Source organism: Puntigrus tetrazona, chromosome 4, assembly GCF_018831695.1.
Source record: "Puntigrus tetrazona isolate hp1 chromosome 4, ASM1883169v1, whole genome shotgun sequence".
Classification (NCBI taxonomy): Eukaryota; Metazoa; Chordata; class Actinopteri; order Cypriniformes; family Cyprinidae; genus Puntigrus; species Puntigrus tetrazona.
Genome location: NC_056702.1, coordinates 21,012,616 through 21,030,291, shown reverse-complemented (window position 1 = coordinate 21,030,291; position 17,676 = coordinate 21,012,616). Strand labels below are relative to the sequence as shown.

Here is a 17,676-nt window from a genome sequence, read left to right as displayed (position 1 = left end):
GGTGTAGACATGAGAGGGTCACTGCAAATGTAATAATTACTAAAATAACTTAAAATAATTTAAATATGTGTAATTTATCATAAAATACGGTGGTTGAAAACTCTTTCAAGTATCTTAAATTACTACACAAAAGACACAAGAATGTTACAGTAAGAATAATATCCAAAATGGTGAAATATTTTCCTCCCAAGATGGTGAATTTTTCTACGAGCGACGCAAAAGAACTCCAAAAGAAATAAAAATAATGTCAAGACATTAACACATGGGCAGTGCGTATAATGACTTTGTTGTTTTTTGAATTTTAATATTTTATTGTATATAATAATATATTCATAATATATTAAGTTTCCTTCACAATACGGCGATATCTTTCATAATTTTAAGTATTTATTGATTTCCTGTTGAAAAGGTTCTCATTTAGTGAGTTACTTCTTTTAAATGGTTTTTAATAAATACACAAATAACCACAAATGTATTAATTCATTTAAATGCTGACATTGTGGACCATGCCAGGCCAGCAGATCCTTTGTGAAAAAGGAGACTGAATACACACCTATTGTGATTTTTTTTCCACAATACCACAAAGAAATACATACATCAGTGTTGCCAAGACCAATAAATATTTCCAGCCCAATGACAACTTAAAACCTGCCCAAATGGAATGAAAACTAGCCTGATTTTTGCAGTGTCAGATGTACACACACACACACACACTGTTATAGTTTTTGTCTTTTCTCTTAACCATGTTATAACACATGTATTTTTTACACAATCTTAAACAATTAACAAGAACATGTCCTCGTTGATATTTCCTGAGCCTAGTCAGATGTACGTATGTGTATCTACAATCTCAGGGTGGTTTTGTTTTAGACTTTTGTGCTCTCTTCTCCACTCTTCTCAGGTAGTACTGAATAGATTTCAGCAGTAAAGAGAGAAAGCATCCATGGTGATGGTTTAAATTCATGGCAGCAGATGTTTTTTCTTTGCATGTAAGCTCGAATCCTCATTATATTTAGCAAAGACTTCTGCTCTAGCCTGTTCCGTAGCTTGTTTGGTATCAGTGACAGTTGAATGGCAAAGCAAGAAAACTCAATGTAAAGTTGCCAAGATCTTCATCGTCATCCTCTTTATTGTTCCATTTCAGAGTGTGAATTATTCTGCACTTTTGCTCTGCTTTTCCTACATTTCCTTTGAATAGGTGGAAAAAAGGAAGCTCATAAATTCTTGGCTTATTTGAAGACAGAATATGAGTCGATGACAGGAATTTGAGAGCCTCTAATGTCACACCTCTGGACTCTGTTTATTGTTTTTGTCTCGTGCCACGTGTTATCTGTGCCCTGCCTTCCCTTTGTGTTTAATTGTGTAATTGTCTTCAGCCGTGTCTCGTTAATTTCCCTGTGTATTTAAGCCCTGTGTTTTGTGTTCACCTTGTCGGATCATCAATGTTACAATGTTGCAACGTTACAACGTTACAAAGTTACTCTGTTTTGTTCCCGAGCTCCTTTTCGTGGTTTTTGTTCTACCTGCATTTTGTACATTTTTGGATTAAATCTATTTAAGTTTATTTGTATTTTCGAGTCTCGAGCGTTCCTTCTCTCCCGAGAAAGCACGGAAATCGTGACAGGATGATCCAACCATAAAAGTAAAGCGGCGTATTTCCCCTTTTGTTTATTTGGGTTTTGTTTTTCATGGATTCCCCCTACAACGACCCAAATTTCCTCATCCTCCTGCTGGAGCAGGAGGATCGCTCTCTCGAGGGCTATACTAAGGACTTCCTCGCCCTCGCGAACGACTCGCGCTTCCCGGACGGCTTTTTGTGCTCGATCTACTTCCGAGGACTGAACACCACCACACGAGCAAAGCTGTCCGGGAACGGCCCTCGAGAGAGCGTCGCCGCTTACATCGAGTGGGTGCTGGTGTCGTGCAATTCGCCGATGACTGTTGCGCTGGAGGATAACGACACCAGCCCCACTCCAGATCCAGAACCCAGCCCATCATCTCCCCGTGTCGCGGAGTTCAAACCTGTGCCTACGGAGGGCGCAGTCGCCGAGTCTAGGACGACCATGGAACCATCGCTGAGGAGAGCGACAGAGCCGTGGAGCGCCACCGGACCCGAGCCGACTGCGACAGACCAGGTGCGTGAGCGGGCAACAGAGCTTGCCGCGGTGGAGACAGCCGACAGCGAGAGTGCGGAGTGGAGCTCCACCCACTGCACATCGGCTGAGGATGAGGTGATCATCCAACTGGGGCTGCTGGATCTACAAGAGGAGCTGGATGATGTGGACTTAGACTGGGCACCTCCCGTGTATCCTGAGTTGCTGGTCCCGCCCAGCCGCCCTGTTAGCCCGCTGGTCCCGCCCCAGCCGCCCTGTTAGCCTTTCTCAGGAATGTACCCAGAGACTGTTCCCTGTGCGCTCCCGAGTCCCAGTGCCCGCGCCCGAGCGCCCCTCGAGTCCCAGTGCCCGTGCCCCGAGCGCTCCCCGAGTCCCAGTGCCCGCGCCCGAGCGCCTCCCGAGTCCCAGTGCCCGCGCCCGAAGCGCCCCTCGAGTTCCAGTGCCTGCGCCTCGGCGCGCCTCCAGTGCCCGCGCCTGTGCGCTCCCAGTTTTCCCACCCTCTCCCACCCACCTCCCACCCTGGTCATACAACGACGATGGATCCCAGCAGCCCCTGCGCCATCCTCAGCTCTCCATCATGAGCTCACCACGGGTCTGCCGGTCACCCATCGCCGTCGAGGGTGGACGATCCTCGCCTCACCGTCCCGCCTCCGAGTCCCGGACTCCTCCTCGGCTCAGACCCGCCGGCTGCCCCCTGGGCTTCTAGCTCCTCCTCTCCACCGTGGTCCGTCCAGTCCACCAGCTCCACCAGGCTCCATCGTCCCTCCGGCTCCGCCTTGGTCTGTCGTTGACCATCCATCGCCTCGGGATTCCTCCTCCGGCTTCACCTCGTCCCTCCATCCTCTGGCTCTATCAGGCTCATCCTTCCTCCGGCTTCACCTCAGTCCTCAGTCGCTCTGGCTCCGCCGCGTCCTTCCTGTTCCCGCCTCCGAATCAGTCGCAGAAGCCTGCGCGCCACCTTGGTCCTCCAGCGCCTCAACGCCACCCTGGCTCTTCGGCTCTCGCTCGGCCTCAGTCTCCTGCACCACCTGCTCCGCCCCGGGTCGGACCCATGGAGTCGATGGCCGCTCCTCCTCCATGACTCCTCCGTCGGGCGCCACCGTGGACCACCATGGCTGGGCTCTGGATCTCTCCTGCTCCGGACTCCTCCTGTGTCCTCCTGGCTCCTCCCTCCTTCTGTGACCCCTTGGACTCCTGTCTGCTGGCCCCCTCCTGGGGGCCGTCCTCCACCAGAACCTCCTCCCAAGATCCGGTATCCCCAGTTCCGAGTTGTTTTTTTTTTTGTTGTTACTTTAGGTGCGAGGACGCACCTTCTGGGAGGGGGCATTATGTCACACCTCTGGACTCTGTTTATTGTTTTTGTCTCGTGCCACGTGTTATCTGTGCCCTGCCTTCCCTTTGTGTTTAATTGTGTAATTGTCTTCAGCCGTGTCTCGTTAATTTCCCTGTGTATTTAAGCCCTGTGTTTTGTGTTCACCTTGTCGGATCATCAATGTTACAATGTTGCAACGTTACAACGTTACAAAGTTACTCTGTTTTGTTCCCGAGCTCCTTTTCGTGGTTTTTGTTCTACCTGCATTTTGTACATTTTTGGATTAAATCTATTTAAGTTTATTTGTATTTTCGAGTCTCGAGCGTTCCTTCTCTCCCGAGAAAGCACGGAAATCGTGACAGGATGATCCAACCATAAAAGTAAAGCGGCGTATTTCCCCTTTTGTTTATTTGGGTTTTGTTTTTCATGGATTCCCCCTACAACGACCCAAATTTCCTCATCCTCCTGCTGGAGCAGGAGGATCGCTCTCTCGAGGGCTATACTAAGGACTTCTCGCCTCGCGAACGACTCGCGCTCCGGGACGGCTTTTTGTGCTCGATCTACTTCGAGGACTGAACACCACCACACGAGCAAAGCTGTCCGAAACGGCCCTCGAGCGTCGCCGCTTACATCGAGTGGGTGCTGGTGTCGTGCAATTCGCCGATGACTGTTGCGCTGGAGGACAACGACACCAGCCCCACTCCAGATCCAGAACCCAGCCCATCATCTCCCCGCGGTCGCGAGTTCAAACCTGTGCTTCACGGAGGGCGCAGTCGCCGAGTCTAGGACGACCATGGAACCATCGCTGAGGAGAGCGACAGAGCCGTGGAGCGCCACCGGACCCGAGCCGACTGCGACAGACCAGGTGCGTGAGCGGGCAACAGAGCTTGCCGCGGTGGAGACAGCCGACAGCGAGAGTGCGGAGTGGAGCTCCACCCACTGCACATCGGCTGAGGATGAGGTGATCATCCAACTGGGGCTGCTGGATCTACAAGAGGAGCTGGATGATGTGGACTTAGACTGGGCACCTCCCGTGTATCCTGAGTTGCTGGTCCCGCCCAGCCGTCCTGTTAGCCCGCTGGTCCCGCCCAGCCGTCCTGTTAGCCTTTCTCAGGAATGTACCCTAGAGACTGTTCCCTGTGCGCTCCCCGAGTCCCAGTGCCCGCGCTCCGAGCGCTCCCCCGAGTCCCAGTGCCCGTGCCCCGAGCGCTCCCCCGAGTCCCAGTGCCCGCGCCCGAGCGCTCCCCCGAGTCCCAGTGCCCGCGCCCCGAGCGCTCCCCCGAGTTCCAGTGCCTGCGCCCGAGCGCCCTCCAGTGCCCGCGCTTTGTGCGCTCCTCCAGTGCCCGCGCTGCCGTGCGCTTCCAGTTTTCCCACCTCCCACCCTGGTCATACAACGACGATGGATCCCAGCAGCCCCTGCGCTCATCCTCAGCTCTCCATCATGAGCTCACCACGGGTCTGCCGGTCACCCATCGCCGTCGAGGGTGGACGATCCCTCGCCTCACCGTCCCGCCTCCGAGTCCCGGACTCCTCCTCGGCTCGTGAGACCCGCTGCTCCCCCTGGGCTTCTAGCTCCTCCTTCCACCGTGGTCCGTCAGTCCACCAGCTCCACCAGGCTCCATCGCCCTCCGGCTCCGCCTTGGTCTGTCGTCGACCATCCATCGCCTCGGGATTCCTCTCCTCCGGCTTCACCTCGTCCCTCCTTCCTCTGGCTCTATCAGGCTCATCCTTCCTCCCGGCTTCACCTCAGTCCTCAGTCGCTCTGGCTCCGCCGCGCCCTTCCTGTTCCCGCCTCCGAATCAGTCGCAAAGCCTGCGGCGCCACCTTGGTCCTCCAGCGCCTCAACGCTACCCTGGCTCTTCGGCTCTCCGCTTCGGCCTCAGTCTCCTGCACCACCTGCTCCGCCGTCGGTCGGACCCATGGAGTCGATGGCCGCTCCTCCTCCATGACTCCTCCGTCGGCGCCACCGTGGACCACCATGGCTGGGCTCTGGATCTCCTCCTGCTCCGGACTCCTCCTGTGTCCTCCCTGGCTCCTCCCTCCTTCTGTGACCCCCTGGACTCCTGTCTGCTGGCCCCCTCCTGGGGGCCGTCCTCCACCAGAACCTCCTCCCAAGATCCGGTATCCCCAGTTCCGAGTTGTTTTTTTTTTTTTTTGTTGTTACTTTAGGTGCGAGGACGCACCTTCTGGGAGGGGGGCATTATGTCACACCTCTGGACTCTGTTTATTGTTTTTGTCTCGTGCCACGTGTTATCTGTGCCCTGCCTTCCCTTTGTGTTTAATTGTGTAATTGTCTTCAGCCGTGTCTCGTTAATTTCCCTGTGTATTTAAGCCCTGTGTTTTGTGTTCACCTTGTCGGATCATCAATGTTACAATGTTGCAACGTTACAACGTTACAAAGTTACTCTGTTTTGTTCCCGAGCTCCTTTTCGTGGTTTTTGTTCTACCTGCCTTTTGTACATTTATTTTAGCCATTTTTGGATTAAATCTATTTAAGTTTATTTGTATTTTCGAGTCTCGAGCGCTCTTCTCTCCCGAGAAACCACAGAAATCGTGACACTCTAACTGTTTAATGTTATCTGGAAGTCTCTTCCTAATCTCTTTTGATAGCTCCAGCAAGTAGCCCCTGCATCTGCATTTCAGCTTGGTCACTTATTCCCTTGGCTTCTAAGAAAGCAATATGGAACTGCACCCCAAAGTCTACAGCATCAAGTGGAAAAAGATTCTCATCAGAAAGGTTAAACTCCACAATGTCTTGCCAGCTCTGGAATGTCATCGGCATACCAATGTGCTCAAGAAGGGACAGGTGAAATGTTAGAAGATCTGTTAAAAGATCAGGTTTATCAAGTCGAAAGATTTGATTAAGTCTGTTTAACTACAAAACAATTGGTTGGAGGATTTTTAGGTAGATCAGGTTAGTAGTGTCACTGTACATTTGGTACAGCAATTCTGCAGCATAGCTTCTCTCACTGTCTTCTGTTAGCTGGAAATGCAACTTAAGCTCCTTGTGTCAGACAGTTGCAGTATCTTCAGAGAGCTTTCATCTACATTCATGGTTTTGTACAGTTCAAAAATATTTTTGCATTTGAAAACCAACACAGAAAAACACTGCACAGAGCTGAAGAGAATGGCACACACATTTTAGGTAGACAATATGAGGATTGCGGACACAAAATTTCTTTAGCACTGAGTTATGTTTCCCACACGTTGTGTTACAGCCATCAGTTGCAAGAACGATGCTATTCAATTGTTGTCATCCAGGAATTTGAACGAAGCATTTGCTATGGTCAATAAATCACAAATATCTATATTTACCATTCCTGCAAAAGTTCTAATGATTTTTGAGAGCTTCTTGCTGTAATATTTGATAACTATGCATAGTTGTTTTCTGGTTGTGACGTCAGTGCTCTCATTAACAATAAGAGAGTGTTGTCCACTTCCTATATCCTCCAGAAGGTCTTCATGCACTACTGGTCCTATCACTGAATTAATTAGATGTAAACTAATACCTTTCTTGGAAATTTCTTCCACAACACTTCATAAATGATCAACAGTTAAAGGTGCTTGAGTGGTACGCAACATGCGCAGCCAGCTTCAACTCTGCTTCCTTCAAAGCAACATTACTTAACTAACATTTTATGTTGATTGGTAAATCTTAATTATTGCCCTGATGATGGAAATGGTAATTATCACTGCTCTAGCTCTTTTCTTAAGGCCACTTCACTAATTTGTGAAGTTCAATTATGTTTTGCAGCACGTCAGAAATATAATCTTTGTTTTTTTCTGATTGAAACAGGAAGCCATTGCTGGATAATTTCATGTTCATAAATACCCTGGAGTGCTCAAAATTATGCATATAAATGGGAATACACTTATTTTACTCAAAAGATTTTCTAGGGGTGCCAATAATTGTGACTAATGTATATTTGAGAAAAACATTTATTTCATAATGATATTTCCCCTATTCTAAATTCTTATTATCCAATGAAAGGTTAGATTTTTGTGAATTCTGTAAATAAAAAATCAAAAGGATTAACAATGCAGATTAATTTTCAAAGCATTCTTTGATCATATTTCACTACTATTGAAACGCATATAAAATAGGGTACTTGGAAAAACTTTAACAGAGACATCTGGGTATTTAATAAAATTGCCCCTCAACAATTCAACTAGTCTTTAATTTAAGCTGTTATATGTTTCTCCAAAGCAATGCACAGTGAGCCACTTGTTCTGCGCTCAAGTAACAGACTTATTGCAAGTTATCGCAAACACTTTTTTCCATTTGTTGCTGCTAAGGGTGGTAAACACTTTTTTCATGATAAAAACAATGTTGTGTTAGTACTTCTTCCTAAAGTCATATCGGAAATATTATTATACGACTAAAAGAGGACCATATGAGAACATTCGGATAACGTCCCAAATGTCTTCATCGTAACGTTGCCAACTAGGCCGTGTGTCAGCCCACTTGTTTGGTGAGCAATGTTCACACTTCCTCAAATGAACAGCACTTACAGCAATCGCACAAGAGATCTAATCAACCCAAACATGACAAGTATGCACACACCATAAGTCATGATTCGATATATAATTACATATCAAAAAGAAACAGTTCATGTAAATTCACTAACCAAGCACTCTATTTATACGCTAAATTACAGCTGCATACAGTAACTGCAGACTTTAACAGATATATGTAGATTAAGGGTTATTAACAGGGTAAGTGAACAGGACAAATACAGATAGTAAGAATAATTTTTTGCCAATGCCATCGAAAAGACCAAAAAATAAAGCTAAATTAAGAATTGTTTTAACGCATGCAGCTAAGAACAAGCAGCTACATCACTTTGTTGTTGGAATTAAGCCTTACTCTACATCGCTACTTTCCGCATTGATTGATGTTTTAAGCAGGTCTAATTGCTATGTGGAGACGTTGAGGTCGGGTACTTGTGCGTGATTTTCTGTCTGATCTCCCAGCCTGTTCTTCTGCCCTGCAAAATAAAGAGAAAACTAAAATAATAATACCATAAAAAGACATAAAATGTGTATGTATTCCATAGTACTCTTTAAGCTTTACATTTAGTATATACGGAGATCTGATGTCACTGAAGCACACATTTTCCATGATTCTTCTTTTGAAATCCATTAATGTTATAAAAATTTTTGTCTTGAATTCTTCTGAGTTCTGAAGCAAGAATCTCAGTAATGTCTCTGTACCTCCTCATGTCCTCCACCATCTTCTGCATGTGTTCCTCTATTTCGCCTCATCCGCTGTAGCAGCTGTCTATCTTTCACCGTTTCCCTCAATTCCTCAAATAATTTAGGATAATCCACGTTTGCTTTCTCAATAATGTCTTCTGGTTTCAAATACGGTTTGGTCTTTACTACGTTTCTCTGTATCTTTCTTAATCATCTGATCAGCAGCTGTATGTTTCATTGTATCTGTTCTTTCTTCTCCGCCTGCTTTCATTTTTCTCAAAAACACTCTCTATCCCTTGCCGCTGTTTTGCTTGTGTCTTTTCACACTGTTAAGGGTTTTGTTTTAAACCCTTTAAATTTAGTTTTTTTTGCCATTTTGTTCAAGTTCTCTTCCTGTGGCTCCTTGTGTTGTTTCTGGCTCTGTATCTTCATCTGTTCTTCCCGGTTGGATTTTTCTGTTTCTTCATATGCTTTTGATCTTCATTCTTGTTTTTCTCCAAATGGCATTTATATTTTATTTGTTCCGTATTTACAGTGGCCCCAGACTCTGTCTTTTTCCTCTGTTTTGTCTTTTTCACTCATTTTTCCTTTGGCCTTTTCCTCCTCTAGTTTATCTTTATATTCTTGAATTTCAGACTCATATTTAGTTCTAATGGCCTCCATCTGTAGTCTGACCTCCTCTTCTCTTCTCTTGTACTGTTGAATGAGTCTGACGGCTCTCTGCCTCGTGGAACATTTTGTCATTGTAGAAAGTGTCAGTATTTTTCACAATCATCTCATCAATCTTTCTAAGAGATTCACAACCTGAGCAGGATCTTTTCTTTATTATTGAACACATGATATCTTCCTCCGCAGTCATGGATCAGTTGCTGGAGTTGTGTATCCTTAATGTTGTCTTCAATACTTTTTGCAAGGCAATCTCCCCGTGTAAACACCACCATAGTGTAGGTCTCTGCTTTTTGTCCGAAGGTCAACTTGATCAACTGAACGGTTTCTCTTTCTTCTTGCGTGAATGGGCCGACAGCGATCACAAGCAGAAACACATGTGGTCCAGGAACTGAAAGTTCGATGCATCTCATGATCTCCTGCTGGATCTCGTCATTGCTGAAGGTTGTGTCGAAGAGTCCTGGTGTGTCCACCACGGTCACTGATCGCCCACAGACATCTCCACTCGCTCTTTGGCACTTCTTAGTTACAGATGTCATGCAGCACTCTGACTTAAACGCATCACGCCCCAGGATGGTGTTTCCTGTTGCACTCTTCCCTACTCCGGTTTTTCCAACTAATACAATCCTTACATCATTGGAGCTCTTCTCAGTACCAGTGATGGCTGTCAATAACAAAACAAATGTTTTCAATGCTAAATGCGATTAGAAATGTTGTAACCAGGGTTTAAAATTAACCTAAATGCCGGGTAATGTTGTAACATCACTAGTCAATTTGGCAGGTTACTTTTTGTAAAATTTTTTGGTCAATATTGCACACCCCTAGTACTGAACAAAATGGTTGCTTCCAGTTGCTTAAAAAAATTTACAATTTCAAAAACTATTGGGCATAAACTGATAATTTCTGTGCAAAACAATCTTACTTCTGGGTTTGTATAAGTTTAATTGTTCTTCACAACATAGGTTCTTCTGTCACTCTTTATCTCCACACAGACAGCACACCTCCAGGAGCTCAAGAATAACATGAGATGAAATCATGTGTGTTACGCTCCCCTTTAAAATTTAGTAGCCAAATTGGCCAAATGTTAATTTCAATCCCTGTTTGTAACATATAAGGTCAGATGCTTTTTTTGCATAAAAAATGGGTCTTATATTTACCAATATATCAACACTGGTGGTTAAAATTAAACAAGCTACTAAAGACATAGGACATGTACACACTACAGTAAAATTTGTAAGTTTACACTTTGATCCTTACAAGGTTATAAAGCCCCAGACTACTTTTTTGATTTTTGCAAAGATGATTGTTGCACATCGCCTAAGACAATACTAGCATCCGATAATTTTAACTGTTGTAGAAAACTGGTGAATTTTAATATTTTAAAATCTACATCTACAATTTGTGACATGGCAGTGGACTATAGTACATCGATGACGATCTGTGTGTATTTAATTATTCATGAGACTTTGCTTTAAACTTCATCAGAATAATGTGGAAACACAGGCGATGTAAAACTGTTTATGGATAATGGTAGCTTAAAAGCTGTTGACATGGCATTTGTTTTGAGGCAGATGACATGTTTAGACATTAATGAAACGGATCACAAATATCAGTCAAACTGGCTATAAATTAATTCATACTCTCCAAGCGAAACAAGCAGTTCACACCAAACTCTGTCAACACGATTTAGGATCGATTGAACGATTTCCGTGGGGGGTGATTAATGTGTTTGTTCATTCTATGATGCCAATCGCGTAAATGTGAATATTATGAGTCAAAGTTATAGTGCCACCAACTGGCAGCAGGAATTGTGTCGCTTTTAAAATGCTTTAAATATTGTCAAAACATGGCTGATTGACGGACATTGATATACAAAACATTGTTGTTACGGCAACGTGTCAAAATTGTGTCAAGCTGGAAAACGTTCTGATTTACAATCACGCTTATAGATCATTTAAATATATTTAAGTATTTAAGTATATTATATATTTAAATAATTTTAAGACTGGCTACTGTAATACCCGCAAACACCAAAATGTTAGTCCGAATTTGTACATGAAAATCGAAAACTCGGAAACTTAGACAAAGTTAATAAAACTAGTCTCAATTTAAGAATTGGTTCACTTTAAATGACAATTTCTGATAATTTACCCACCGTATGACGCTTACATAATTCTTTCTTCAGTCAAAAAGAATGTAAGGCTGTTGATAAAAACATTCCATGTAGTGAACTTCAATGGACTCTAAACGTTTGAAGGTCAAAATTAAAGTTTCAAAAGGCAATAAACAAAAATTTACATTTTCTATTTGGTGCTTCTGCTAAACCTTAGAGAAGGATTAAGAAAAGGATGATTTTTTTACCCTTGGATGTTTGGCAAACTGTGTCTGTTTCCTAACAGACTGTAATTCTTCAGGAATCTTAAAAAATGGCCTCCATTTTCCTCCAACATCTTCTCAATGCTGTCCAGAAGTTTCTGCACCTGGAGCTGACCCTCTTTCTTCTGTAGATGGTGGATTGGCTGTCTGCAGGTCTGTAAAAGAGACTCCACCGCATTGCTGCCAACATCATAGCTGTCAGTGCTCAAATACTCCATTTGATTCTCACACATAAAGACCGCAATCATATACTCCAAGGAACCTACGCCAAAAATGATGTTTATGAGTTTTAGAGCTTCACTATCCTGCTCTGTAAATGTGCCAGGCTTTAGGACCAGCAGCAGGACATGAGGTCCAGGGTAAGCCAGTCGGAAACAATTCCTCACATCTTCTTCCTCAGAGGAGAGAGCAAGATCAAGTAGATCTGGAGTATTGATGACTATCAGACGTGTCTTTGACACCAATCCAGCATGCATTTCAAACAAATGATCAGAGGATGGTGTCTCTGAGAACACCTGCCGACCCAGGAGTGTGTTCCCACAGGAGGCTTTGACATCATTGTGTGACCCCAGCAGTAATATTCTCTCTCTCTCTTGAAAAAACTGTAATTACAAAAATAACCATGTAAACGTTAGTTGTTTTTTTAGCTTTTTTACTAATTTAGTCTTCATGTTTTAAGATTTGTTATGTGTTTATTATGTGACTATTTGTGTTGACCTGATCTCAACAGAAAGAGAAAGTAAATGAGGAATCCATCTCCAAGAAAAACATAAAACCAAACAACCACAACCACGAAAAAAAAATCAAGTCTTTGCTTTATCTATTGTTGCTGAGAGTATAAAATCACTAAAATTATGTTACTCAAATAAGTACTATGATCAGATTACGAAATTTTGAAAGTACACCCAACAATAAAAAAAAAAAAACACTCAAATGTAAAACTCACAGCTCACAGCAGATTTATATTTGAAGTCACTTCTTCGGAATGTCGTTGAACTTTTCTGATGTTCCACTGTTACGAAAATATCAACTTCGAAATTTAATGTACATTAAACTACAAAACCTTGTCTTAATCTGCAATAATTCAATCACAGTCACTTTATTCTCAGACATTATAGTAGGGTAAGTATGTGTTTATTTCAATGTATCCATATATAAATAGTTACCACGTTGTCTGGATGGTCTGCTACGGTTGTCCATCTTAACCCAATTGTCACTTCTTACGATGAGGCAAACGAAACTGCTACAGCTGTGTTCACTACTATTAATGCGTGTGTGTTAATTAAAACTTGTTTGCTTTACAGTAAACCTCAGAAACTGGTCAGACTGATTAGATGTACATTCCATACAACTCCCTACATCATGATCGTACCAATACAACGTAATCTGTCGAACTTGTCACAATTAAATACACGTGAAATAAAAATTTAATCAATCTGAAGTTTAGTTCAATACATAGTACAATATCTTACAGTAAGCACCTATATTCAGTGAAAATAAAGAGCTTGAGTTGTTTTGGTATGACGAAAAGATTCAGCAGCAGGAATGCATTCTCTGCTGGCAAACAAGCATGCAAATAAACATCTTTCCATATGCCAATCATAAAACCTGCCGTGTACCTATAATCAACAGTTTACTGAAGTACCAGACATTAAGACTTAGGGTAAGTAAAAGTACTTTGATATCCAGAGGTTCAACGTTTTGGGAAAAAACACATCATCGCACACAAAGGACAAGATAACTCGGATATATAATTATGGATGGTTGGAGACAGAAGCTGGCAAGATAGTCAGGAACATTAAAAAGGTAAGTAGCAAGATAAATCACGTTTAGCCTCAAAATAGATCAGTCAATGAGTGTGTACGACTTAATGCAGCACTGTACAGGTCGATCAAATTCTGACGTGAGCAGTGTATGCCAGTTAGAAATTTTGTCCGAATTGAGATGGCGCAGATGACATTTAACTCATAACTTGCATCAGATGAGCCTTAATAACTAATCGTGATACAGCCTTGAGAGTTGCGCGACACTCAATCTTTATCTTTATTAAACTTAAAGTGCTCAAAGCTGAGTGCTCAGTGCTGCTGGCAACACAACACCACTGATTAGGGCATTTCATAGTTAGGCAGAGCACGCCTCAAAAAAATAGCCCCTTTCGCACAGCATCATCATTATAGGAACTATGTTACAGGAAGTAGCCGGGCAGGTAGTTCCCCGGGAACTTTAGGTTTGCCCAGGCCGTTTGCCTGGTTGCATTCGCACTGCTGACAGGAACTCAGAACTGATATAAGCCGACGGAAAGCTACATGATTAAAGCGCCGCATTCAGCAACCTAAACAACGAAAAGATGGACGACATTTTGGTTAGAGCTTTATCATGGTGGCTTGAGACAATGAAACCTGTGCAGTCCAGCTCAGCTATATGGTACCTCTTGTACACACTGACACACTGGAGTGTGTTTTCGTAATTATAGTTGTCTTAGTACGATACTTGATTTTATAGTTAACTCTTTTACTTATTGCATCGTTAACTATGTTCTAGATACTTAAAGTTTGCATCGCTGCTATATCTTAAACGTGTTGTATTTGCACTACAGTAGCACTTTTAGGATCAGTGAAGTTTACATTTTTTGTCTTTTATTTAACTTGTTGTCTTCCTTGTGGTCTTGATACTTGTTTACTTACCTTTTACTTACCTGTGTGTTAACACTGCCCCTGTCGTTTTGTATGTTTTACTGTGTGTCGCATCCAAATTAAAAATTCTCATCCAAAATAAAATTTCAGTTTTGTATGTATATATCTATATATAAATATTCATGCCTACGTGTATATAAGAAATATTTACATGTGTGTATTGTGCAGCTCTAGTTTAATGACAACATCTAAACCTAGCATACATCCAAGAACGTTGAAGAAAAGTGACCGAACCCTGACAGTGTTAGCTACTAAAGTTAGTGGTTTAACAACTTTGCATTTGAATTGCTAAGAAAAAAAATAAACGTGTTATATTTATAACTTATCTATGTGAAAGTGCCGTAAACAAATATACACGCTTTCTGGGAATGTTGATGATAGTGATGGTTTTCCTTCTTACTGCTGCTATCCAAGCCATGCGACGCCACTTTGTTAACTCGGATACCTGTGATCCAAAGTGCTGTTCTCAGGCAGGAAATCTAAACAAATGCTATCTATTTAAGTGTTTTTCACATGCTGGTCGTGGAGTGCGACTATGGCAGGTCAAATGTCATGCGATAAATTGATGAAAACTTTAATATTCATTCATATTATGGTGTAAGTCAAAATGTCTGTGTTCAAATAATATATGTGTGTTAAAAATATAAATAAATCCTTATATTGCTGTACTGGCCATAACATTCTTATTAATTTGTTATAATTAAAATACATTTAAATTCATAATTTCTCACTTATTGATGCTGCTCGATTGCTCCTGTCTGCTGAGAGGTTGGTTTGTTTGTAGCTGCGTGTAGCTTCTTTTCAATTTATCAACTCTTCTCTAGAGATCAAATATAATTGCACTGTGTACATACCGTTGATACTATCAAATTAATCTAACAAATTCGACTGCTGTTAGTTCGCTTTAATCTAAAACTCGGCAGTGAGTTAGTACTCGTTAGCCGATTCACTTTAGCTCCCACCCGCGTTTTCGCGCCTATTCTTGGCTTTTTTCCGCTCCTGTTCATTTGTTCCTCGCGCTCGTTCGCCTCCGCTTTCACAAGCTCATCAAAACAAGAGTGGTAAGTGAATCCTCACTGTGAGTAAATGGCTTCTCCTGCATCGTCACTTGCACCGTCTGTCACATGTATAGCTTATCCTTCTCTGTTAGAGTTGATTCACGTGTGATAAATGCAGGGAAATAGCTAGGCTGACCGAGAAGGTTTTAGAATTAGAGACACGCATCCAAACTTTAATTGAGGACAGTAAGAATGCGAGGGCTGTAGATACTGCTTTGGATGCGACTAGTACAGTAAATCGTGTACATTGTTCGGTTCCAGGTTCAGAGCCCCTGCAGCAGGGCAATTGGGTGACCGTGAGGCGGGCTAGTCGCGGGTCAAAACACCGCTCATCTGTTCCGATCAGAAAATCAAACAGGTTCTCCCCACTTAGTGACGCACCCACTGAGAAACCTGATCAAAGTGCTCTAGTAATTGGCGAATCTATTGTACGGAACGTGAAAATAGAGACACCAGCCACCGTAGTCCAATGTTTACCGAGCCAGAGCGTCTGACATCTTGTCAAATTTAAAAGTGCTGGCTAATGCTAAACGTCGCCAGTCGGAGATCACTAAAAATAATATTAAAGAGGTGTGTGAATTTGCAATCACGATGTCGGACAATGTAATATGCTCTGGTCCTCCTGCTTACCGGGTGATGAGATTCACAGCAGACTGCTGGATCTCAATGGCTGGATGTCCCGCAGAACAACATAGGCTTTATAGACAATTGGATGAGTTTCTGGGGCAGACCTGACCTGCTGAAAAGCGATGGTCTTCATCCTCCTGGGGTGGTGCCACTCTTCTATCTAGAAATATGGCATATAGTCTTATAGCTCCAACATGACCAACTAGTGCCCAGGTCAGGAAGCAGACAGACCGGCTAAACCGACCGCCTGCTAGCTGCCTCACGCCACAGAAAGCAGTTAATTCTCAGCACATAGAGACTCTTTCCCTAGATATCACACTATAGAGACTGTGTCTGTTCCCCTGAATTAGAATATGCAGAGAACCTTCAAACCAAATCAAAAGCAATAACTTAATTAATGTCCAACAAATTAAAACTACCTATAATTCAAATAAGCAAATGATAAAACTTGGCTCGCTAAATATTAGATCACTTTCCACAAAAGCACTTTATATATATGATTTGATCAAAGATCAGACGCTAGATTTGCTTTGTTTGACAGAAACCTGGCTAAAACCAGATGAATATATTACTCTTAAATGAATCTACCCCAAAATTATTTCTATAAAAATTAGCTACGTTTAAAAGGTAAAGGGGAGGTGTTACACAATTTATAACAATATTCTTAGTACTTCTCAGAGGGCAGGCTTTAAGTATAACTCATTTGAAGTTTTGGTGCTGCATATAACATTATCTACAGAATCATGTGCTAGTGATAAATCTTCTGTCATGTTTGTACTGGCTACTGTATACAGGCCACCAGGGCACAGCACAGATTTCATTAAAGAATTTGCTGATTTTCTAACTGAGTTAGTACTGGCTGCAGATAAAGTCTTAATTGTTGGCGATTTTAATGTCCATGTTGATAATGAAAAGACTCATGAGGATCAGCTTTCTTAGACATTCTGAACTCCGCTAAGTTAGACAACACGTCCTCTGACCTTTTCTTCTGGATTGAAGAAAACAATCTGACTCCATGGTATAATGAAAAACACACACACCCTAAAGAGAGCAGCCCGGAAAATGGAGCGCAGGTGGAGAAAAACTAAATTAGAAGTATTTCGTATTGCCTGGCAGGAGAGTATCCTGTCATACAGAAAAGCATTAAAAATTGCAAGATATGATTATTTTTCATCACTTTTAGAAGAAAAACAAACACAACCCCCGGTATTTATTCAGTACAGTAACTAAATTAACAAAAATAAAACGTCAACAGGTGCTAATATTCCCAAGAGTATAGCTGCAATGAGTTCATGAATTTCTTTTCTTCTAAGATTGATACCATCAGAGATAAAATTGTAACTATGCAGCCGTCAACTGCAGTTTCACATCAGATAGTGAGCTTTAGATCCTGAGGAAAAATTACACTCTTTCTCCACTATAGGAGAAGAAGACTTGTACAAACTTGTTAAATCATCTAAACCAGCAACATGTATGTTAGACACTATTCCATCTAAACTATTAAAAGATTTGCTTCCAGAAGTCATAGATCCTATTTTGAACATTATTAATTCATCATTGTCATTAGGATATGGTTCCAAAACCTTCAAACTGGCTGTAGTTAAGCCTCTTATTAAGAAACCACATCTTGATCC

General features: G+C 42.6%; 2 protein-coding genes across 2 annotated transcripts in view; one reads left to right on the top strand and one right to left on the bottom strand.

Moving 5' to 3' along the window:
* LOC122342952 (NACHT, LRR and PYD domains-containing protein 3-like) overlaps positions 1–17,676 on the top strand; it is a 924,523-nt gene that overhangs the window by 462,610 nt on the left and 444,237 nt on the right. The gene's annotated exons all lie outside the window — the stretch shown is intronic.
* Positions 9,420–12,140, bottom strand: LOC122342283 (GTPase IMAP family member 8-like). The gene is made up of 2 exons (XM_043236079.1): positions 11,690–12,140; positions 9,420–9,952 (listed from the first exon to the last, which is right to left on the bottom strand). The coding sequence occupies exons 1-2, from the start codon at positions 12,138–12,140 to the stop codon at positions 9,420–9,422; spliced, it is 984 nt and encodes a 327-aa protein (XP_043092014.1).